The sequence below is a fragment of the Mustelus asterias genome, chromosome 25, assembly GCF_964213995.1.
Source record: "Mustelus asterias chromosome 25, sMusAst1.hap1.1, whole genome shotgun sequence".
Taxonomy (NCBI): domain Eukaryota; kingdom Metazoa; phylum Chordata; class Chondrichthyes; order Carcharhiniformes; family Triakidae; genus Mustelus; species Mustelus asterias.
Window position 1 is genome coordinate 4,586,102 of NC_135825.1, and position 23,532 is coordinate 4,609,633.

The 23,532-nt window shown below is 43.3% G+C and overlaps 1 protein-coding gene across 6 annotated transcripts in view; it reads left to right on the forward strand.

Moving 5' to 3' along the window:
• Nucleotides 1-23,532, forward strand: part of LOC144511765 (suppressor of tumorigenicity 7 protein homolog) — a 164,142-nt gene that overhangs the window by 121,836 nt on the left and 18,774 nt on the right. For 2 of the 6 annotated variants that reach the window (XM_078242022.1, XM_078242025.1), the window contains exons 12-13: nt 12,016-12,151; nt 18,110-18,202. In XM_078242022.1, the coding sequence (XP_078098148.1) occupies nt 12,016-12,151; nt 18,110-18,202 (229 nt within the window). Of the gene's footprint in view, nt 1-12,015; nt 12,167-18,109; nt 18,203-23,532 lie in introns of all 6 variants that reach the window. The other 4 variants (XM_078242021.1, XM_078242024.1, XM_078242023.1 and 1 more) reach the window with 2 other exon arrangements.

The following is a 23,532-nucleotide window of genomic DNA, read 5'->3' on the forward strand; positions in this document are numbered from 1 at the left end:
TTTCAACTCCACTCTCCTGCCCATTCCCAATATTCCTTTATTCCCGAGACACCAAAAATCTGGCTATCCCAACCTGAAATGTATTCGACGATGAAGCATCCACAACCATCTTAAGGTGGAGAATTACAAAGATTCACAACCCTTTGAGTGAAGTAATTTTTAATCCCCTCAGTCCTTACTGTGTACAGTTCTGGTCACCCTATTATCAAAACGGTATTATTAAACTAGAAAGAGTGCAGTAAAGATTTACCAGGATGCTACCGGGACTTGATGGTTTGAGTTATAAGGTGAGGATGGATAGACTGGGACCTTTTTCCCTGGCGTGTAGGAGGCTTAGGGGGTGATGTTATAGAGGTCTGTAAAGTAATGAGGGACATAGATCAGTTAGATAGTCAACATCTTTTGCCAAAGGTAGGGGAGTCTAAAACATAGGTTTAAGGTGACAGGGGAGAGATGCAAAAGTGTCCAGAGGGGCATTTTTTCACACACAGGGTGGTAAGTGTCTGGAATGAGCTGCCAGAGGCAGTAGTAGAGGCGGGTACAATTTTGTCTTTTAAAAAGCATTTAAACGGTTACATGGGTAGGATAGGTATAGAGAGATATGGGCCAAATGTGGGCTTAGTGGTTTAAAAAAAGGGCAGCATGGACAAGTTGGACCGAAGGACGTGTTTCCATGCTGTAAACCTCTGACTCTAATAACCGTCCCCTTATCCTGACACTGTGACCCCGTGTTTTAGATTCTCGACCAGTGAAAACGATCTGTCAGCGTCTACCCTATGAAGTCCCTTCAGAGTGTTGTATGTGTCAATGAGATTGTGTCTCATTCTTCTAAACTTCAGAAAATATAGACCCAATTTACTCAACCTCTAACCATAGGACAACTCCTCAGGCCAGGGACCGATTTAATGAACCTTGGTATATCATCTCCAACACAAGTATGTTATTCCTTAAATATGAAGACCAAAACTGCTCACAGACACCAACCTAGAGCAAGATCCCATTAGCTTTTGAAAGTGAATTGGATAAATATTTAAGGGTGAAAAACTTATAAGATAATGGTGGGAAGAGAAGAGGCAGGAACAAAGTGGGTATCTCTTTTAAGAGCCAGCCCAGATGGAGTGGACTGAATGGCCTCCTGTGCTGTAAATTTCCATCACTTGTAAAGGTCTGTTGTGATCAAACGTTATTTATAGCATTGGCATAATTATTTAACCCTTAGTTTTGAGAGTTTCTTCAGCAGCTTCTTTACGTGAGATAAATTTGCAGTCACTGCCGTGCATTCAAACTGTTCCTGCAGCGGTCTCGCCAATCAGTTTTTGGGAATAGCTTCTGTGGAAAAGAAAGGAATGAATGCAGCTCGACATTTCCAGAGAGTTGCTCAGTAACTTAGCAGCAAAATACCATTGCTGCAACTGTTTTTGGATGAAAAGGATTTTGTTCTCCACGTGGTTACAAGGTGCTTAGTTAATCCAGCTGTGAAACTGTTTGGGAAAAGCAGTGCTGCTTTCATGATACTGCTCGGAGGCAAGCATTCATTTCAGCGGGTTTTTTTTTTCCTTGTGTTCGTTGTGAGTCACAAATCCCCTGCACGATGTGCCTTATTTCTGGAGTGGGTGGAGTAATCCGCTGCGTGGTGGTCACAGCAGGAGCCGGGGCTCAACATCAATAGGGTTGCCAGCACCTGTGCCTCAGATTAAGCTGGGCTCTGCCCCTCCTCACCTAGTGCACTGACCAACAGCAAATTGATAGTCTGAAGAGAATTATTTGATCTTTATCCATCCAGCCGCTAATAGCTTCCAGCTTTAGTGTGTGCTACACAGGCAAGCTCCTAACCATCCATCAGCCTTAAAGTTACACCACGCAAAAAGCCAGCACAATTAATCTTCAGGATTTTCATTAAACAATTCTGCCTCGTGCAATATTCCGTTTAGTTATTTTTGTGCAGTGCAAGTATTAGGTAAAACATGGGCACTGCCTGAACACATCAGGAAAGATTTAATTTTACAAGCCTTTGGATTTCTGTTTGACTCTCTGGTTTTGCAAGTGAGATGTCCCACAGTAAAAAAAAAAGTAGAATTATTTGCAGGCCATTAAAGCATTGTTTGCAGCTCAAAATATGAACCGAACATTTTCTACAGCAGTTTATTTATTATTGTCACAAGCAGGCTTACGTTAACACTGCAGTGAAGTTGCTGTGAAAATCCCCTCGTCGCCACACTCCGGGTACACTGAGGGAGAATTTAGCATGGCCAGTACACCTAACCAGTACGTTTTTTGGACTGTGGGAGGAAACCGGAGCACCCGGAGGAAACCCATGGGGAGAATGTGCAAACTCTGCACAGATAGTGACCCAAGCCGGGAATTGAACCCAGGTTCCTGGCGTTGTGAGGCACCGCTGCATTAATGTGTGACTTCAACCCACTTGTCTTGAAATTCTGCACAGTGAAAAATACGTAGATTGCTTTTGTCGTGCATTTCGCTGTCTGCAGATTTAAGAACGACACTGATTGGTGATTTTAGCGTGACCAGTGAAACAACATGGACACCAATGCCCAAATAGCATGATTGATAAAAGAACTACAGAAGAAGTGTTTTTTTGCAGCAAGTTGGTGTGACTAAGTAAGTCCTGCCCTGATTCGATCTATCAAAATCACCTCTCATTTATCCGGGGAGGTAGTGGAAGCGGATATGATAGTGACTTTTGAGGGGCGTCTTGACAAATGTGCGAATAGGATGGGAATAGATGGATATGGTTCCTAGAAGGGTAGGGGGCTTTAGTTCAGTCAGGCAGCATGGTCGGTGCAGGCTTGGAGGGCCGAAGGGCCTGTTCCTGTACTGTAATTTTCTTTGTTCTTTTGATCAGGACCACACTGCCTAAAAAGATGGTGGATACAAATTCAGTAGTAACTTTTAAAGGAGAATTGGATAACTACTTGAAGTGGAGAAAATTTACAGGGCTGTATTAAAGAATGGGCTGGGACAGTTCGTTGTGAGCCAGTACATACAACGATGGGCCGAATGGACTCCTAGTGAGCTGTAAATTTCTGTGATTCGAGCCTCACTTCGGGGTCACGGACTGAGGGATAATGCATTCTGTTTGTGTTGTCCATGGTGGCAGCAAGTAAAAACGGAAAAATGAGAATGCTGCTTAACTGTGCCCAAGGAGGGGAAAACTCTCCAGGGTTACTATTGTTCCTCTGTCAGCAGCTGGATTAAGAGCAGTCTAGCTGGGGGCTTTAGTGTGGCTGCAGGAAGGTGTCACGAGCTGGAGCTTACGACTAGGGGGATCCAGGGGTGGGGAAGAAATGGAAGCCTGCCATGTCGCGAGGAGAGGGAAAGGAAAGTCTGCAGTAGTTAAAGTTAACTTTTCTGCTTACTCTGTGACATCTTGGTATGGGTTGATCTTTTTTAAAAAAAAAACATTTGGTTGGAAATCTGCATTGTAGAGTTCACACAGATTTTGACCATCGTTAGATTTCAAACAGCAAGCCAAAAGATTGCACAAAGTACAGTCCAATTATTGAGTCATGGCTCTAATTTCTGCATTAAAACCACACCTGATTCTAATTCACTTGGAGAGATTTAAAGGGTCCCTTTTCCCAGAAGCTCCCGTGGCTTCGTAAGAATATCAAGCCAAGTAGAAAGCACAAAATCCACACTTGTAAAACTCAATTCTCGCCTAATTTCTTTGGATATTAATTTTTTAAACAATTTTTTTACACTTTGGGAGAACATCTGTGAGTGTAGAATTGTGCACGAATTGGAGTTGTTTTGATCTGTGCACTGAGAGTATGTTTGCTGACTTTTGTACAGTGGACCTTCAAAGCTGATGGATCATAGGCCCTTGCCTCTGTAGCGAACCAAAGCTGGAAGCTATTAGTGACTAGATGGATAAAGATCAAATAATTCTCTTTAGGCTGTCAATTTGCTGCTGGGCATTGCACAAGTATTGATTGCTTTATAGATGATAGTTGAGGGTGCTTTGATCTTTGGTCTGGCTTTCAAAAACCTCAACAATTGCGTAAAATTTGAATACATTGTAATCAGAAGGTCACGTAGGAGGTGCTAAATGTGAGGAGTTTCAAGTGTTCCCACTTTATTTTTCTGCAGCTTTGGGAGAAAGTAAAAAGGATATTTATCTTCCAGTGTTTTCACGGGCTTTCTTTATCTGGACAATTGGGTTTCTGCTTGGGTCTGTGAAAGTGACTATCTCTTGTGGGAGCAGGGGTGAGCCGACTGATCAACTGAGAGAGAAGCCAGTGCAGCCCAACCATTTTCCTATCCATTTTTTGGAATGTGGGCATTGGCTGCCTGATGCTAGCGGCATTGCTTTGGTGTCAGTTCAGAGAGGGAGTTAAAAGTCAGCCATGTTGGTGTGGGACTGGAGTCGTTTATAAGCCAGATTGGGTCAGGATGGTAGAGCTCCTTCAGTAAGGGAAGGCAGTGAAACAGTTGTGTTATTTCAACTCTCTGTGTACCGCCTTTCTCTTTAAACTAATAATAACTTTTTAAGCTGAATTCAAATTCTTAGACTGCCATGATAGGATCATTTTCCCTGGATTACTAGTCCAGTAACATAGCCACTATACTACTGTATGTCGTCAATCCTCATTCAGTGACCAGCTGGATGGTCATGAGGTAGTATGATGTGGAGATGCCGGTGTTGGACTGGGGTGAACACAGTAAGAGTTTTAACAACACCAGGTTAAAGTCCAACAGGTTTATTTGGTAGCAAGTACCATTGGCTTTCGGAGCGCTGCTCCTTCGTCAGATGGAGTGGAAATGTGCCATTTCCACTCCATCTGACGAAGGAGCAGCGCTCCGAAAGCTAATGGTATTTGCTACCAAATAAACCTGTTGGACTTTAACCTGGTGTTGTTAAAACTCTTACCATGAGGTAGTAATCAAGGGATGGATGTTTTGGCTGGTTATTCACCTCCCGTTTCCCAAACCCAGAGGTGCAGTAGTCATTTTCAGCATCCCAATTGTTGTTTGGACTGAGCTTAGCACACGCTGCGAATTAAACTCTGAACCCACCTGTTTCTTTATATCTCAGAAACACACCTTAAGCTGCGGTTCCCTGCTGAGCCACTGTTTTTTGGGGGGAGGTCTTGAACTTTCAACAGTTTCTTCAGAGTTCCTGAGGTTCAAGATCATTTTCTGCTGACTTCAGATAGGGAAAAGGAACCTTTTGCAGAGGATAAAGACCACTCATTGTTACACGAATACTTGCAAAGTGCAACCCTCTGTACATTAGTGGATCCTCGCAGAGTGTACCTGTCAGTATCTGCTGTTCGAGAAACCCTCACAGTGGACCCATCAGTCCGTACTGTTAGGATAATCCTTGCAGAGTTTATTTTACTGGCTGAGGGGATTTGACACATTCAGGAGTGTTTGGAGAGAAGCATTAACATGGAGAGTGCTGGGAATAGAAGATGGATTGGTCTGTATTACTCAAACTCTCACGAATAGTTCTGCCTTTTTTTTGGACCCTAATCAGCTGACCTTATGTTGGTCTACAGCATTTCATGTTTTTATTTCAGATTTACAGCATTCGTACTTTTTCTGATATCCCTTCTGAAATAATTCATGAATATATTATTCTGCTAATTAAGCTGCCTTGTTTTGTCTTGAAGAAGCATAAGAAATTAAAGCACTGAAGGAGGCTACAGAGAGTCTTTTCTGTTCCCCATGAAACTTGTAGCTAAAGTGAGCTGCTGTAACTTGAAAGCTATGATCAGGGTCTGCATTGACTTTATGAAGTATTTACTAGTTGAGAAAAATGCATTCCACTATTAGTCCTATGCAAGCTTTCCTTTCATGCGGTAATGTGCACTGCTTAATTTCCATTCACATGGATGCAATACAATAGCAGTTTTTGAAAAATTAACATCCATTAGAACTTTGTTCCAAAGTTTTCTGTTCTTTTTCCCTCTTCTCCCATGTTTTTTTCCTAGTTTTTTCCTCCTCTTGCCTGTTGGGGATTTTCTGGGCACCAACGAGAGTGGCATGGTGGTTAGCACTGCTGCCTCACAGCCCCAGGGAGCTGGGTTTGATTCCCGGCTTGGGTCACTGTCTGTGTGGAGTTTGCACGTTCTCCCCGTGTCTGCATGGGTTTCCTCTGGGTGCTCCAGTTTCCTCCCACAGTCTGAAAGATGTGCTGGTTAGGTGCATTGGTCCGAACAGGCGCCCGAGTGTGGCGACTAGGGGACTTTCACAGTAACTTCATTACAGTGTTAATGTGAGCCTTACTTGTGATTAATAAATAAACTTTAGTCCTTTGATTATAAAGAATCTATTGCACAGAAGCTGGCCATTCAGCCTATCTGGTCTATGCTGGTGTTTATGCTCCACATGAGCCCATCCCTCTTCACCCAAACCATATCAGTACATTTCTCCATTCTTTCCTTCCTCGTGCTTAGCTAGCTTCCCCTTCAATGCATCTGTGGTATTTGTCACTATTACCCGTCATGCTGGTACTTTCCACCACTGAATCCTCTGTTGGATTAATTAGTGACTATTATCTCTCTATGAGCTCCAGTTTTAGTCTTCCCCACAAGTGGAAACATTTCTTTACATCAAAACTTTTGATAATCTCGAAGTTCTCTGTCAAGTCACCCCTCAACCTTCTCTTTGCAGAGAAGAGAGCACCAGCCTGATTACTCTTTCCTCATGGGTGTATTGTTGGTGTCATCCTTGTGAGTCTTTTTTTCCCCATCTTCTTGCGCATCCTTTTTATAATATGGTGCCTCTGCCGGCTGTTGGTGTCTTACTCCTTATCACAACTCCGTGTGATGAATCTGTGCTAGTGAATCCTTCCAAGTTTGCGGTAATGGGTGCTTGTACTCTATGACTGATAAAATTGATCCAAGATGATCCAAGCCAGTGGATAGGAAAATTGGACGCTGCTGACGAGGGCAAGAGTTTGTTTTGCGCGACTGTTAAAATACCAGTTTCACGACACACCTTGTATCCATTGCACATTAAAAGGAGTACAGTGAGGGGACAAGTAATAGGAAACCCTACTTCTCACATCAGTGGAAGAACCTAACTCATTGACAGAATATCTCACCCAGTTTTCCCTCAGAGTTGTTTTTCCTTTTTTTTTCCCCTCCTAAACTATTTGTCTGTTTATCACTGACTTTTCAAGGATGTGAAAATAACACTGTATGTAGGAGGTCAAGAGAAGTGGCCTTCTGGAGCCCCTTTTAGTGGCTTTAGCCATCTGTGGTAATAAGGTATAAAATAATGGAAGCATCAGCCTTGAGAGTTGGAGTGTGGATTTGAGTGCCTCTAATCTTTAGCAAATACAGCTGTTTCATTAAGTAGATATGAATGACTGTAACCTTGAGGGGTCTGTGTTTATCCCAGTGTTGTACTGTGTGCGCTCATCTCTCTCAATTACATTGTAAGCAGAGGAAGCTAATTGCAGAGCGAAATCACGGTGTGCATGATTGATCAAGCGCTGCACATCTTTAGCCAAAGGCAGGCTCAGACAGAGTGTCCCACCTCCCTGCACCTTTAGGGGAAAAAGAGCTTATATGAGAGAGAAGTTTAAACTTTTTATATGAAGAAAGTAGTTCTTGCATATATATATAAATGCACAACATTGCGAGATTTTTTTGTGTGTTTCCAGTTGGAAACCCATTTGTCATGTGATCTCAGTGAATTTGTTTTTGCTTCTGATTAAATCAGTCACTGTAAAATTGACATTCTTGTAGCGTTAATAATTCAGGGATTGAAGTACATTTTTTCCTATGAAAGAACTCTTGAGAGAGAACTAATATTTGAAAAAAAAGAGTCCCAGAATCATCTCACCCGGGTGCTTTATTTTCTTTTTGCACAATTGCACCTAATTAACCAAATGTATGAGTTTTCTTTGGCTTCTGTTCTCAAGAAAATGGCATAATACAGTCAAAGCCACAAGCACTGGAGAGCAGGTGAGGAGTCAGACCAGAGGTCAGGCATTCAGGCGAGCTTTCCCACAACAACTTAATGTCCGCCAGTGATCCTTGCTCTGTAAAACAGACTGAAGGGGATTAGCCAGGATTAGCGTCAGTATTAGCCACCAGAGTGTAGGTCTTAATGCTCCAAGGGAACCTACTGAGGCAGTAAATCTACTTTATCTAAAGGGGGTCTAAGAAACCTTGAGTGCATTCCTTCAGAAAATGAATCTGAAAACTTCTCAGTGTGAAAAACGGATTAGTAAATAATCCTATCGTTTGTGACATTTCCCAAAACAAGACATATTGCTCGGAGCTGCTCTGTCTGTTCCCCCTGCCTTCCCCCTTTCCCCAGAGCGATTATTTGACAAAAGTGTGTTCAGGTGACATCCCTCTAATTCAACCCAGTCTCTAGATATTCAGAGCTGGTGTCAAGAAATGTTGCAAATTGAAACAGCTTTATATATATATGCATCTTATAGTAGTTCAGAATAATTGGTCTTGAAATCCCTCTTTGGCCGTCTTGTGTGGCTACTATCCTTTTGTGGAGATTGCAACAATGACTTAAGCACCATGGCTCCTTGGATGCCATGAGGATAGGATGGAGTGTGCTATAGACAGAGGTTTCCTCTATGATGGGCAGCATGGTGGCACAGTGGTTAGCATTGCTGCCTCACAGCGCCAGGGACCCGGGTTCGATTCCAGCCTTGGGTGACTGTGGGGAGTTTGCATGTTCTCTCCATGACTGCGTGAGTTCTTTCCTGATGCTCCGGTTTCCTCCCACAGTCCAAAGGTGTGTACGTTTGGTGGGATCGGCCATGCTAAATTGCCCTTAGTGTCCCAAGATGTGTAGATTAGGGGGATAAATGGGGTAAATATGTGGGGTTATGGGGATAGGGCAGTGGGGGTGGGCCTGGGGGTGGGCCTGGGTAAGATCTTCTGTCAGAGAGTCGGTGCAGGTACGATGGGCTGAATGGCCTCCTTCAGCACTGTGGGGATTCTATGATGATGAGCTGTTGAATTCCCTCCCTAACATCTCCTCCTTTAAACCTATTTCTTTCACAAGTTGTCCCAATATCTCCTGTGTAGAAAGTAAGGAAGAGAAGCAGGTGTAGGCCATACAGCCTATTGACATTGCTTTGTCACTCAAGATCATGATCACTTTAGCATTGACAATGCCTTACATAGGACCTTTTTTAATGGAGTTAAAATTGCAGCTTTAACATGGATAAACATCCCATGAAGCTTCATCGAAAGTTGATGAAACAACAATGACATCAGTAGTCCAGAGAACGCTAGTTCAGTTCTCGCCATGGCAACCTGAGAAAAATAACCAAATAAATCTAGATGCAAAAAGCTGGGCTCAACATAAATGACCACAAAGCTGTTGGATAGCTGCAAAAGCCCAACTGGTTCATTAACGGCCTTACAGAAAGGAAACTTACCGTCCTTATCCTACCGTCTGAACAGTAGCTGACTCCAGTATTAAAACTGCTGTGACGAATAGCAAGATAACATGATTCAAGGAGCAGGGGAGGCGATGGCCTGGTGGTATTATCACTAGACTATTAATCCAGAAACTCGGCTAATGTCCTGGGGACCCGGGTTCGAATCCCACCACGGCAGACGGTGGAATTGGAATTCAATAATAAAAGTTTTTTTTAAAAATCTGGAATTAAGAATTTTCCATGAAACCATTGTCGATTGTCGGAAAAACCCATCTGGTTCACTAATGTCCTTTTAGGGAAGGAAATCTGCTGTCCTTACCTGATCTGGCCTACATGTGACTCCAGAGCAATATGGTTGACTCTCAACTGCCCTCGGGCAACTAGGGATGGGCAATAAATGCTGGCCAGCCAGCGACGCCCATGTCCTATGAATTTTTAAAAAGGCCCAGGGAAGATCTTTTTGGGGCAACGTTGGGATAGGCAATAGATGCCAGTCTTGTCAATGCTGCACGCAGCCTGAGGATGAATGGGGGAAAAGCTTGTTGCTGACCTCTGCTCATTGATTTGGAACTTGTGGGTAGTGAAGAAGTTTCCCTCATTCATGTTTCTAACATGCCCATTTCTGTCAAAACTTGTGTCTAATTGATGTTCTTTAAAGATAAAAGGGTCCTTTGTGTGGTGGAAGAATTCAGTTGAACCTCCTTTGCTAGTTTCCGCTCTGAGTGAGAGGGTGGGCAGCATCTGCACCGAGACCTCTTGACTGTGCCCCTTTTGAGTGGGACTTGTGTGAAGTTACTGAGGATTGAACCCGTGCATCATTACTGAGAGGAAGGACTCTGTGAAATCCACATGAGTCAAGGCGGGTCAGAGGTGACTGAGAGAGTGGTGAGGTTGTGAGCCTGGTGACGATGTAAGGGAAGACTTGAAAGGTGTCTTGAAAATTATGCAAGGGTTTATTTTGGTGGAGAAACTGTTTTCATCTGTGGTTGAATGCAAAAAGGGGAGGGTGCGTAAATAAAAATTAGTTGCTAATAGGTCAGTCAGAATAGATCAAATCATTCAGGGGTGAGTGGTAAGAGTATGGGATTCATTGCCAATTGGAGTGGTTGAAACAGATAGAATCCATAGAAGCACTACAGTGCAGAAGGAGGCCATTCGGCCCATCGGGTCTGCACCGACCACAATCCCACCCAAACCCTATCCCATAACCCTACTTATTTACCCCACTAACTCCCTGACACTAAGGGGCAATTTAGCATGGCCAATCAACCTAACCCGCACAAATATTGGAGTCTGAGAGGAAACTGAAGCACCCGAAGGAACCCCAGACAGACACAGGGAGAATGTCTGTGTGGAGTTTGCACAGTGACGCAAGCCGGGAATTGCGCTGTGAGGCAGCGGTATCCCGGTTGAGGCCGTCCTCATGTGTGCGGAACTTGGCTATCAGTTTCTGCTCAGCGACTCTGCGCCGTCGTGTGTCGTGAAGGCCGCCTAGGAGAACGCTTACCCGAATATCAGAGGCCGAATGCCTGTGACCGCTGAAGTGCTCCCCCACAGGAAGAGAACAGTCTTGCCTGGTGATTGTCGAGCGATGTTCCGCACACACGAGGACGGCCTCAACCGGGATATTGGGTTCATGTCACACTATTTGTAACCCCCACAGCCTGCCTGGACCTGCAGAGTTTCACTGGCTGTCTTGTCTGGAGACAATACACATCTTTTTAGCCTGTCTTGATGCTCTCTCCACTCACGTTGTTTGTATCTTAAAGACTTGATTAGCTGTAAGTATTCGCATTCCAACCATTATTCATGTAAATTGAGTCTCTGTCTTTATATGCCCTGTTTGTGAACAGAATTCCCACTCACCTGAAGAAGGGGCTTGGAGCTCCGAAAGCTTGTGTGACTTTTGCTACCAAATAAACCTGTTGGACTTTAACCTGGTGTTGTTAAACTTCTTACTGTGTTTACCCCAGCCCAATGCCGGCATCTCCACATCTTGTCTCATGAGGACAGAGTTGGAATTATCCTCTGCAAAATATGGCTCTTGCTGGCAAACCCCAACCTCTCCAGAGGGTGGAGTGCGAGCTAGTAGAACAGGAAAGTGGGACCATGATGCCCCTGTTGGACTGCAGTAGGCACAGTAAGAAGTTTCTCAACACAGGCGAGTGGACTGATGAAAGCTCGTGATTCCAGATAAACCTGTTGGACTTTAACTTGGTGTTGTGAGACTTCTTACTAGGAAATTGGGAAAGAATGGAAGAGGAGGAGGAAGAGGATGGGGTAGAGTGAGAGGTTCATAAATGGGAGAGGGGATAGGAATGTTCCATAACTAAATACATTAATTTCTTACGGAAGGAAAGTTCAGATCATATCAAAGGTACTCTATAATTTTCCAATATGCGTGGGGATGGGATGTGGTCTGAGAAATGAGCAAAAATAAACTTTAATCCTAAACTTTGCTCCCTGCCTTCTGAAGCTATGCTCCTTAACACGAGCCATTTGTAAACAAAAATCCCTCCTGTCCCTATATATTTAAAGATGGTTAAACTTTGATGTTTACTGCTCTGATTTTTTAAAAACAACTAATCCGTTTTTTTTTATCTCTTCCCATTTTTTCCCCTCAGTATTTACTAGAAATGAAAAGTTTAATTTTGCCTCCAGAACACATTCTGAAGCGGGGAGACAGTGAAGCAATAGCATATGCTTTCTTTCACCTTCAACACTGGAAGAGAGTAGAGGGGGCCCTTAACCTATTGCACTGTACGTGGGAAGGCAGTAAGTATCCTTTTGCTGTTCGTGTCAAAGCTCACTAACCTAATTCAAAGCGATTTTCAAGTGATCTTATTTAATTGGATGGTCTGAATGCTCCAAGACTCATGCTGTTTTTGTAATGAAGATTAACTGGAATGTGAAGGGTTTCCCTGAGTTCTAAACTTCTGTCTGATGTGATTATTTTCCAGCATGTGATTCTTTATTGGGAGATTTGTTGAGGGGAATGATCTTGATCAAGGCTTTTGAGACCTTTATTTGGTTTTTAAAAAAATAGTGAACTTTTCATGCCAGCTTTGCTGATTGTTTGCATTTTAATGGCAATATTTATGAGTTTGCAATTTATCTGTGGAATTGTATATGTTATCTTTGAACTAGGAACTGAAAATGTAGATACGACCAACGTAGACTCTTCAAAGTTTCTGGATTACAGGAATGTTTAACCCATTGTACCAATGCCAGTAATAGCTCCAAGTCGAACTTTATCAACATTAGCCCTGCTTTCCATGTTCTATTCACAATCTCTACACATCATGTATGCGCATCATGTGCATAAGAAGATACTTGATGATCCCAGCCTGCCATTTGAACCCCTCAGATATCTGGGGAAGTACACACAACTTCTGTATAAGGCTTTGCTTGGCATTGCAGGGAAGGAGAGGATGGCTGAATGAGGAATATCCTCCTGTCCAATGCCCCTCACACTTTATTGGTGATATATCCTATTGGTAATGAGGGTGAAAGTATGGGTTGTAGTTATGTTACTGCATTAGCGATTGGACTAATAATCCAAAGTTAAAGTTTATTTATTAGTCACAAGTAAGACGCTGCAAGAAGTTACTGTGAAATTCCCTTAGTCGCCACATTCCTGTTCAGGTCAATGCACCTAACCAGCACGTCTTTCAGACTGTAGGAGGAAACCGGAACACCCGGAGGAAACCCACGCAGACACAGGGAGAATGTGCAAACTCCACACAGACAGTGACCCAAGCTGGGAATCAAACCCGGGTCCCTGGCACTGTGAGGCAGCAATGTTAACCACCATGCCGCCCATAAATTATGAGTTCAAATCTCACCACAGTGATCAAGAGAATTTTAATTCTGTTATCAAAATCTGGAAATAATGGTATATGTAAAAGTGACAGTGATTGTTATAAAAACCCATCTGGTTTCAATAATGTCCAACAGGAAAATAAATCTGTCTTTGTTACCCGTTCTTGCCTATACATGGTTCCAGTCCCACAGCAATCTGTTTGACTCTTAACCCTCTGGAATGCCTTAGTATTCAAGAAGAGCCACCATGTATAAATGCCGGACTTGGAAAGGACCTGAATCAGTGAAAAATACCTAGTGGAAGAAGATCCCCCAGGTTTTTTCCAGACTGCATAACCTCAGCGAGAGAGACCATTCTACTGAACCAAAGGCTTTCTCAGTAACTAAATGAAGGACATTGGTACCTTAGACACAGAATCCTTAAAGTGCGGAAGGAGGCCATTAGGCCCATCGAGTCTGCACCAACCCTTTGAAAGAGCATCCCACCCTATCCCAGTAAACCCATGCATTTACCCCACTAATGCTCTAACCTACACATCTTGGGACACTAAGGGGCAATTTAGCATGGCCAATCCACCTAAGCTGCACATCTTTGGGCTGTGGGAGGAAACCGGAGCACCCGGAGGAAACCCACGCAGACATGGGGAGAACATGCCAATTCCAGACAGACAGCCACCCACGGTTGGAATTGAACCCAGGTCCCTGACGCTGAGAGGCAGCAGTGTTAACCACTATGCCACCGTGCCACCCTCAATCTTCCTACCTATTGTAGCATAATGAGCAAAAGATATGTATTTTTATAGTAACTTAACACATCTCTCAAATGTCTCAAAGCGTATCACATACCATTAATTGCTTTGAAGCCCATTGGTTACTATTATGTAGGTAAACTTAACAGTTATTTTATGCACAGTAAAATCCCACAAACGGAATGAAAGCAACTGGTGTTGAGGCTTGAGAGAATGATATTGGCCAGGACACTGGGAGAACTTTCGGCTCTATCATTAATAATGCCATGGGATCCTTCTTCAGAGACATGTATAGAACCAGAATTCGAAAAGAAAGAACTTGTTTTCATAAAAAGTCTTCAATGACCTGAGGAGGTCCCAACACACTTTGAAGCAAATTAAGTCGTTTTGAACTGCGGCAATGTAGTGAAACGTGTCTGCTAATTTGCACATCGCAAGGTCCTGCTAACAGTGATGAGGAGATGAGCTGTTTTAGTAATGGTGATTGAAGGATAAATATTGGTCAGACACCAGAGAGAACACCACTGCTTTCCTTTGAATAACAAGTTATACTGGGGGTGAAATCAGACCCTATTATGCACATTTTCTCGGACCGTGACTTATTAAGTCATCAGAAGAGAGTCAATTGGAACAAAGTCCTACTGGATGCAATATTGAATGAAGCCTATTTTAACCAATAATCTAATGGCACTGTAGGGTAAGGGAGAGCTGTGTTGATAAAATACCTCAAGGCTGCTGTTCACAATCTCTCACCAATCACTCAACTCTCTCCCTTTTTTTTGGTAAATAAATCATCACAAACCCCTGTTGCTGTTGGGTCCCCATCAGCACCTAAACATTCTTCTACCACTCTTCTTCACATAAACACCCTTCTGTTTCCTTCCTGTACACAAAGCCCAAGGGCACTATAAACACGGGCCTCAGAAATTTGATTACAGGTAGTTTCAGCTGGCAGGGTGATGGGAGGGTGGGTAATTGTGTCTTGGGTAGTGAGTTTTTTTTAGAATGCAAATTTCATTGCCGTTTCTTCTCAATCTTAATGACTGGTAATGAGGGGCTGTAAAAGCTTGAGGGATTTCTTTGCAACGGATTAGGTTTATTAGGAGCTGTTTAGTATGTGCTAACAGATGCATTCTGTCCAACGTGCATTAGCTGCTGTTTCAGTATATACGCACAAATTGATTGAAATACATTTATGCTCAGTGGAAAAATTAGAAGGTTGTATTTACACTCTGGTCTATGACAGGACAATTTTAAGTCCAGATTTCCCTTCTATCATGAGAAACTACTAAATACTCGCTCAGATTAAATGTGTTTCCATAGGTCTTGGTGATTGTATTGTACCAGTCAGTGCATTGGCTGGGTTTAACTTGGGGCACCGAGACTTGGAAAATCAAGCCACTCCTCCATTTACCTTACAACTACAGTATATCTGGAAATACTTCAGTTGATTCCCACATTGAGCTTCTTGTGTCGAGTCAATACCAGTTGTAAACCAGACTCTAAAGGGTAAACGTACAGTGCAAAGACTGATCATTGAAAGTACGGGCCAGTCAGTATCTGAAAGAGAAAGGAAATATGTTGGCTGAAAATACCTTTCATTTTGATTTGTGTCCAACACTGGCTCCCTTTATCCTAGTGCCTCAAGATTCTATCCGCAGGTTCACCCAGAGTGGTTTAGGAAGCGTGTTCCAGGATTTTGGTGCGGCGAGAAAGTTCCAGCCAAGACTGGAGGGGGACTTGCAGGTGTTCCTGTGCATCTTTTGCCCTTGTCCGAGTTGATGGAGGGACAGGTTTGAAAGTTGTTGTTAGCTGCACCTAGATGCAGAACTAGAGTTAACACATGAGACAAGAAGAAGGGAAGTTTATGTAGATTTTTAACAGTTTATCTCCATTAGTTGGTGAACTTATTAAATTAGGGTATTAGTGTTAGGGAACGGCATAGTTTTCCTATTCACAGCGCCTCAAGCATCATCAGGCGAGAACAACTCAGCCTGATGGGATTCAGTTTGGTTGGTGCTTTCATTCTTTAGGTATAACAAATCTATATTTAGGTGGATGTTGAAGAAACCACACCATAATTTAAGAAGAAGAGCAATAGTTATCCTGTTCTTGCTATAATCCTTTCCTCAGCCAGTGTCACCCAAAAAAACAGATTGTGAAATCATGCTGTGTGCAAAAATAATGGACTGTGAAGTCCATTAGGGCAGCACGGTGGCACAGTGGTTAGCACTGCTGCCTCACTGCTGCCAGGTTCAATTCCGGCCTCTGGTGACTGTGTGGAGTTTGCGCGTTCTCCCCATGTCTGCGTGGGATTCCTCCGGGTGCTCCGGTTTCCTCCCACAGTCCAGAGATGTGTGGGTTAGGTGGATTCTCCATACTAAATTGACCCTCAGTGTCAGGGAGATTAGCAGAGTGAATACGGGTTAAGGGGATAGGGCTTGGGTGGGATTGTTGTCGGTGCAGGCTCGATGGGCCAAATGGCCTCCTGCTGCACTTGTAGGGATTCTATGATTTTTAAGTGCAGTGATTGATGTGTGGACATTGTAGTTCTTTGTATGTGAATTACTTTGAAATGTTTGTGAGAGGTATGGAAATGTGATTTTTAAGAGCGTTTGTAGATGGTACTGCGATCACACTGGCTTCCCCCTGCCTACTTATCCATCTTGACCTGTCTGAAATAGCTGACTCCCTGTATGTAATTATGAGCACTGACTCATAATGCTCCATCTGAACAAGCATTTAAATTCCGGGTGAAGTTGTCTAGCAGTTTCCCAGGGCTAAGGGAGAAATGCTAAAGTGAACCCTCGTCTTGCTGGCTGGTAAAGTGTGTTGGTGCCTCCACCATGTGATGCTTGGGGTGTAAAAGCCAATATTGGGTTGTAGCTACGAGTTCTCCCAATGTTCACAATGTGGAGACGCAGGTGGAGTTTGGATATTTAGATCTGCATGCAAAGTTTTGAAGAAGTGAATCAGATCTTTGTGCCAGAATGGGCTGTATCATGAAATTGGGGAATTGGATATTACATTTCCTTCTCATTCAGTATTTTTGCCTGTTTAAGTACCTTTGTGTCTTTGTACGCCTATGCTTTTGAACACACTCTCTGTTCTTCAATTCTGGTTGCCTTTCTCCAGTTCTCCCTCCTCCCTCTCTCTCCCTGTGTCTTCCTTTACTTCATGTCTGTTCCTCTGGGACTTGAAGTCCCATAAATGCCTGAGACTGGCTGAGACAGGAGGGAGAGATGTACGTGAGCCCATTGTTCTCTTGCTGCAAGAACCAGCATCACTCACTGTCTGATTTGTTACCTTTCATTCTGTGCTATCAGATCAATGTTTTCTGCTAATGGGCTTCTCTTGAATCAGCTATTTGCTGGGCTGTTAGAAAACATGGAAGTGAAGAACGCAGGCAGAGGTTTGGGCACCCTCGATATGGAGCACAGGAAATTGGATTAAGTTAAAACGTAGGAGCTGCACAACAGTGCAACACGATTTGAGGAATGATGAGAGAATTAACATGCACACTAGCGGCACGGTAGCACAGTGGTTAGCACTGCTGCTTCACAGCTCCAGGGACCTGGGTTCGATTCCTGGCTTGGGTCACTGTCTGTGTGGAGTTTGCACATTCTCCTCGTGTCTGCGTGGGTTTCCTCCGGGTGCTCCGGTTTCCTCCCACAGTCCAAAGATGTGCACGTTAGGTTGATTGGCCATGCTAAAAATTGTCCCTTAGAGTCGTGAGATGCATAGGTTAGAGGGATTAGCGGGTAAATATGTAGGGATATGGGGGTAGGGCCTGGGTGGGATTGTGGTCGGTGCAGACTCGATGGGCCGAATGGCCTCCTCCTGCACTGTAGGGATTCTATGATTCTATGACTAGCTGATTTTGCTGGTGTGATTAGCTCCATATTTCATCAGGTTATGTAGACTCTTGAAGTTCAGCTATTCTTAGACACACGTGGCACATATCAAGCTTACCTTGTCTGAGGGTCAGTCATTTAAAGCTAGAACCATTTATTTTGCTATAATTGCTAATACCCAGATCTCTCAAGGAGAGAATCATTCACTCTGGAGACTGCTGCATTGCTGGAACATCTGTGGTTTATTACAGTGAATGTTGTGTATCTTATCTGTGTTACTGTTCTACTTTCAGCTTTTCGAATGATCCCATATCCCTTGGAGAAAGGTCATCTTTTCTATCCATATCCCAGCTGCACTGAAACAGCAGACCGAGAGTTACTGCCATGTACGTTCCACGATCCAACCTTTTATTCCTTGATTAAAAAATGTGGCTTTTCTCTACCATTAAATGAGACCTTAAATGAAGTTTAAAAGAAGTAACTGTCATGTTTTAATAAATTAGTAGAATGCGTTATATTCCTGCTCCACCTGCCCCTACCTCGACCTCCGTGCTGCTGTAACCTGATCCATGCTTTTATGATCGCAAGGTTAACTTATCAAATGTTTCCCAGCCACATCCCATCCTCTGCAAGCTGCAACTCATCCAAATGCTGCCATCTCTTCTCATCTATGCAATACCCCGCTGTCCTACCACTCTCTTCCCCCACTGCCCATCTTTGCAGAATGTACATGTAATCCAGACTGACACCCTCAGTGTGGGACAGAGGGACTGCTGCACTGTCAGAGGTGCCAACTTTCGAATGAGACGCAACTGAGTGTCTGCCTTTCAAAGTGAATGAAAAATGAGCCAGTGTACTATTGAAAAAATAGCAGTGTAGTTTCCCATTGAACTGTACAACATTTAAACCTCAACTAGCATTAAAAATTCAACATAGATTAATTGTCATTTATCTCATTGTTATTTGTGGAACCTTGCTGCATTTGCTTACTTAACATTGATGACTACACTTCAATAGTAATTACTTGACTATAAAGCGCATTAGGGCATCCTGCAGATGTGAACAGTACTATATAAATGAAAGTTCTTTCTCTCCAAGAGTTCTACCCCAGATTCCTCCAGGAACTCTCCCTGGTCTGTGTAGACCAGTCCCTGGCCTCCTTTTCCACACCACTGGCAGTCCCTCTTATAAATATTGCATCCCTATCGTCAGGAACTTTATCCTTAACACGCTCCATCTTGCGATCTCCCTCCCTGTCTTTAAAAGTCTTCTCCTGCTGTGCTTTTGGGGTTTCACCCCAACCTTTCTACTTTCTCTCCACCCTCCCCTCCCACTCTGCAACTTTGTGACTCCATACATGAGAGATATTATAGAAACGTGAAATGTATTTTGATTAAAATTAGTATTACTGAGTTAATGAAGTTCTGAAGAAAAAGACTAAAAATACTAAGAACAGCAGTTTGCATTTGCCGGTTTAGCTTTGAGCTTTTCTCCTATAATTAGGTCAAAAATGTGCAGACAATTCTCGTTGAAAATTCCTGGCATACTGCAGAGTAAAAGGGTTCACAGTTTTACCATTGAGTAAATGAATGAAAAATTACACTCAGTTTAAGCTAAGTGATAATTTTAATCACTCAACGAGTAAGGTAGGATTCAGGTGCCTTTCATAATACTGTGTTATTTTAATGGCTTAATATATTAGTGTGAAGCTTCGAATCTGTGCCCGATCAGTGCAGGAACTTGGTACTCTGCTTCAATTTGGAAAGGAATTGCTTCAGGGCACAGATACAGATTCCAACAGAAACCAGGGGCTCTCTTGGTATTCGCAGTGCGCTGAATTTGCGGAAGTCTCCAGCTCAGTATACAAGGTTTCTGTTTGGTTTTATTTGTTGTGTTGCTGTGATCCTGGTAGAAGACCAGCAGTTCTGTAGCTCTTGCTGTTCGTACGCTGTGATTGGAAGGGTGTCTCTGTCTCTGTCGAAGGGGTTTGGAGTGTTTAAGAGTGACCTTCATAGGCATCTGCAGAAGTGGCTAATGGGGTTGTGGTTTCTCATTTCCAAGTGGCTGATGCTTTGGGAGGATGTAAATTCCTACCTGAGACATTGGGTCAAATGGTCACTCAATTAAGATGAACTCATTGCTCAGAAGGAATACCCCAAGGGGCTGATTTCTGCATTTAAATGGAAAAAGAACAGTCCCTGCTCTTTATAGTTTAATTAGCACCGTAAAGGAACAGTGCTTCTCAATTTCTGTCAATTCAGCTAAACACACCTTTGTCAGGTTACGTAGAACTGCGTATGATTTACAGCACATAAAAAGGCCAGTCGGCTCAACTGGTTTGTGCCAGTGTTTACGCTCCACAAGAGTCTTCGCCCACCCTGCCTCATCTCACCCTGTCATGATGTGGAGATGCCGGTGTTGGACTGGGGTAAATACAGTAAGGAGCCTAACAACAGCAGGTTAAAGTCCAACAGGTTTATTTGGTAGCAAACGCCACTAGCTTTCGGAGCACTGCTCCTTCGTCCACTCACCTGACGAAGGAGTAGCAGTCCGAAAGCTAGTGGCGTTAGCTACCAAATAAACGTGTTGGACTTTAACCTGGTGTCGTTAGACTCCTTACTGTGTTCATCTCACCCTGCCAGCATAACGTTCTACCCTTCTTCCCTCCCGTCTTTGCCCAGCTTCCCCTTGAACCCATCTAAGTGACTCGCTTTGACTACTCGATATTGTAGTGAGTTTCATGCCTTGACCACTCTTGAGTAAAGAAAGTTGGAAATATCACAGCAATGGTTAAAGCAGCCAGCCACCTGCTTTTAAAAAAAACACAACCCTGGAAGCTGTACCACTGCCCCACGGTATTCCAGAACACCAGTGGAAAAACACAGCCACAGGCTAGTTTGGAATTTGTAATTATAATGTTAATCGCTTCATCTATTATTTCCATTTTAAGAACAGCATTTATCAGAGCTGAAAGGGAAAACACGAGTCAGTGTTTCAAGTGTGTAACCCTTCATTAGAGTGGAGGAGAAAAGGGCATTCCTCAAATTCCTTGGCATGATAGAATATTACATCACAGAATGAGACCACGGCCTGCTCATTGGGCTGCCCCCGCAGTCCCATTCCATTTTTCTCAAACACTACCAGAAAAGACTGAATAGTCTGGGACTCCTCTCACGAGAAAAGTGAAGTCTTGGAGGTGACCTGAAATTAGAAAGGTGTTTGACAGGGTTGGCAGAGAGAAGATCTTTCCACTTGAGGGGGAAATCATAACCAGAGGCCTAAAGTATAAGATAGTCACTAAAAAATTCAATAAGGGATCCAGGAGAAAAGTTTTGACCCAGAGAATAATGAGAATGTTGAACTTGCACACGGGATAGTTGAGGCTGATCAATGCATTTAATGGGATGCTTCATTGTACACGAGCGAGAAATTAATGGAATAAAACTGAAATACCACCTTTTGCTGATTATCTCAAATTTATGTGGTGCAGCACAGATTAACGGACAAGTGAAAATGCTCCCAATTTACCTCATCAAAACCCTCCATTTCTAAACATCTCTAAAAGATCGCCTTCTAATTTTTCCTGCTACAATGAATATTTATCCTGTCTATCTAGTCATTCCTCATACCGGAAGTCTTTACTTTAGTAACTGTTAACAAAACCAGGCTTACTTTATGAAAAATAAATGCTGGAAAAGCCTCAGCAAGTCTGGCAGCGTCTGTGGGGAGGGAAACATGTTATCGTTTCGAGTCTGTATGATGCTTCTTTTGAATAAGTCATTAATTAAACGTTAATTCTGTTTCTCTCGCCAGGCATGTTGCCAGAGCTGCTGAGCTTTTCCAGCGCTTTTTATTTGAGATTTACAGCGTCCACGGTATTTTGCCATTATTTCAGGCATGCTTTGTGATTTCTTTTTAAAAAAAAATAGCCTCATCACCTCCCCTCATTTTAAAAAATTTGTGTATCACAACCCCACCAGTCAGCTCTTCTATCTCTTTTTTTAAAAAAAAGAGTTTTACCTTCAGTGTGTATTTTTTTTCTTATTCCTCCCCCAAAACTGTGTTAAATTAGGGCGGCGCGGTAGCACAGTGGTTAGCACTGCTGCTTCACAGCTCCAGGGCCCCAGGTTCGATTCCCGGCTCGGGTCACTGTCTGTGTGGAGTTTGCACATTCTCCTCGTGTCTGCATGGGTTTTCTCCGGGTGCTCCGGTTTCCTCCCACAGTCCAAAGATGTGCGGGTTAGGTTGATTGGCCAGGTTAAAAATTGCCCCTTAGAGTCCTGGGATGCGTAGGTTAGAGGGATTAGCGGGTAAATATGTGGGGGTAGGGCCTGGGTGGGATTGTGGTCGGTGCAGACTCGATGGGCCGAATGGCCTCCTTCTGCACTGTAGGGATTCTATGATTCTATGATCTAAACACCTATCTTGTCCAATCTTATAACCTGCTTGTGCCTATCTGAAATTGACAAATGTGTCGATACAAAATGAATGGTGTTGGGGGGGTGGGGGGTTCCACATTTCTGTGTCTCAGTACAACATTGAGCTCTCTGAGACCTGTTACTAACACAAGAACAGCTTCTTCCCTGCTGCCGTCAGACTTTTGAATGGACCTACCTCGCGCTAAGTTGATCTTTCTCTGCACCCTGGCTATGAATGTAACACTACATTCTGCACCCTGTCCTTTTTCTATGAACAGTATGCTTTGCCTGTGTAGTGCGCAAGAAACAATACGTTTCACTGCATACCAATGCATGTGACAATAATAAATCAAATCAAACAGCAGATTTTGAAATCTTAGAAAGACAAAATTTGTATTTCTATAATACTTTTCGCTGCCTCAGGGACACCCCAAAGCGCTTGGCAATCAAAGTCCTTTTGAAGCATAGTCACTGTTGGAATGTTTGATTTGATTTATTTATTATTGTCACATGTGTTAGTATATGGTGAAAAGTATTGTTTCTTGCGCGCTGGAAACAGCGAGCAGTTTCTTTTAATGTTGTTACCACAAACCCTGGCAAGTGATCACTTTTGCATAGATTGACTAGAAATCCTTAAGGGCGCGTGATAGCCTGTAGCTTTGGGGGAGGAGTGGGGTGCTTACAGTTTCTAGGTTCTTTGAGAAAGTACACACAGTCTAACTATTTTTACTTAGAATCTTGACAGCCAGTTTGTTGCAATTCTCAATACTCTGGTTGGAAATGTATTAAACTGAATGGAAAAATGGAGGGAAGAGAAATAACGAGAAGTAGAGAAAGAATTGGGGTTGAGAAACTTAACAGCCATGATTGAATGGCGGAACAGACTTGATGGGCTGAATGGCCTAATTCTGCTCCTTTGTCTTACAGCCTAAATAAACAAGAAATAATTGAAGTGGGACGTGAACCCCCAGGAAGGGTTAAAAATTCATAAATGGGAACCCTAATTTGCCCACCCTTTGGTTTTTGTTGGGGTTGGCAGCGCGTGACTAACCTGCTCTCCAGAGACAGACTTCAATTTAAATATTTTAATGAAGCTGTGTGTCTCAAGTTGCAGCTTTGTTTTAGATTCACTGACTGCACGTGGTTTCCAGGGTCAGGGGACCCACCAGCTGAGGGGGGCAAGAATAACTGGATCCAAAGGCCACATCCACCTTGACACTGCCCACTTCTTCTATCACCCGAAGCAAATCTGTTGCGCGCTCCCCACCGTCAGAACCTCTCCCCCCCCACCCCCCCAC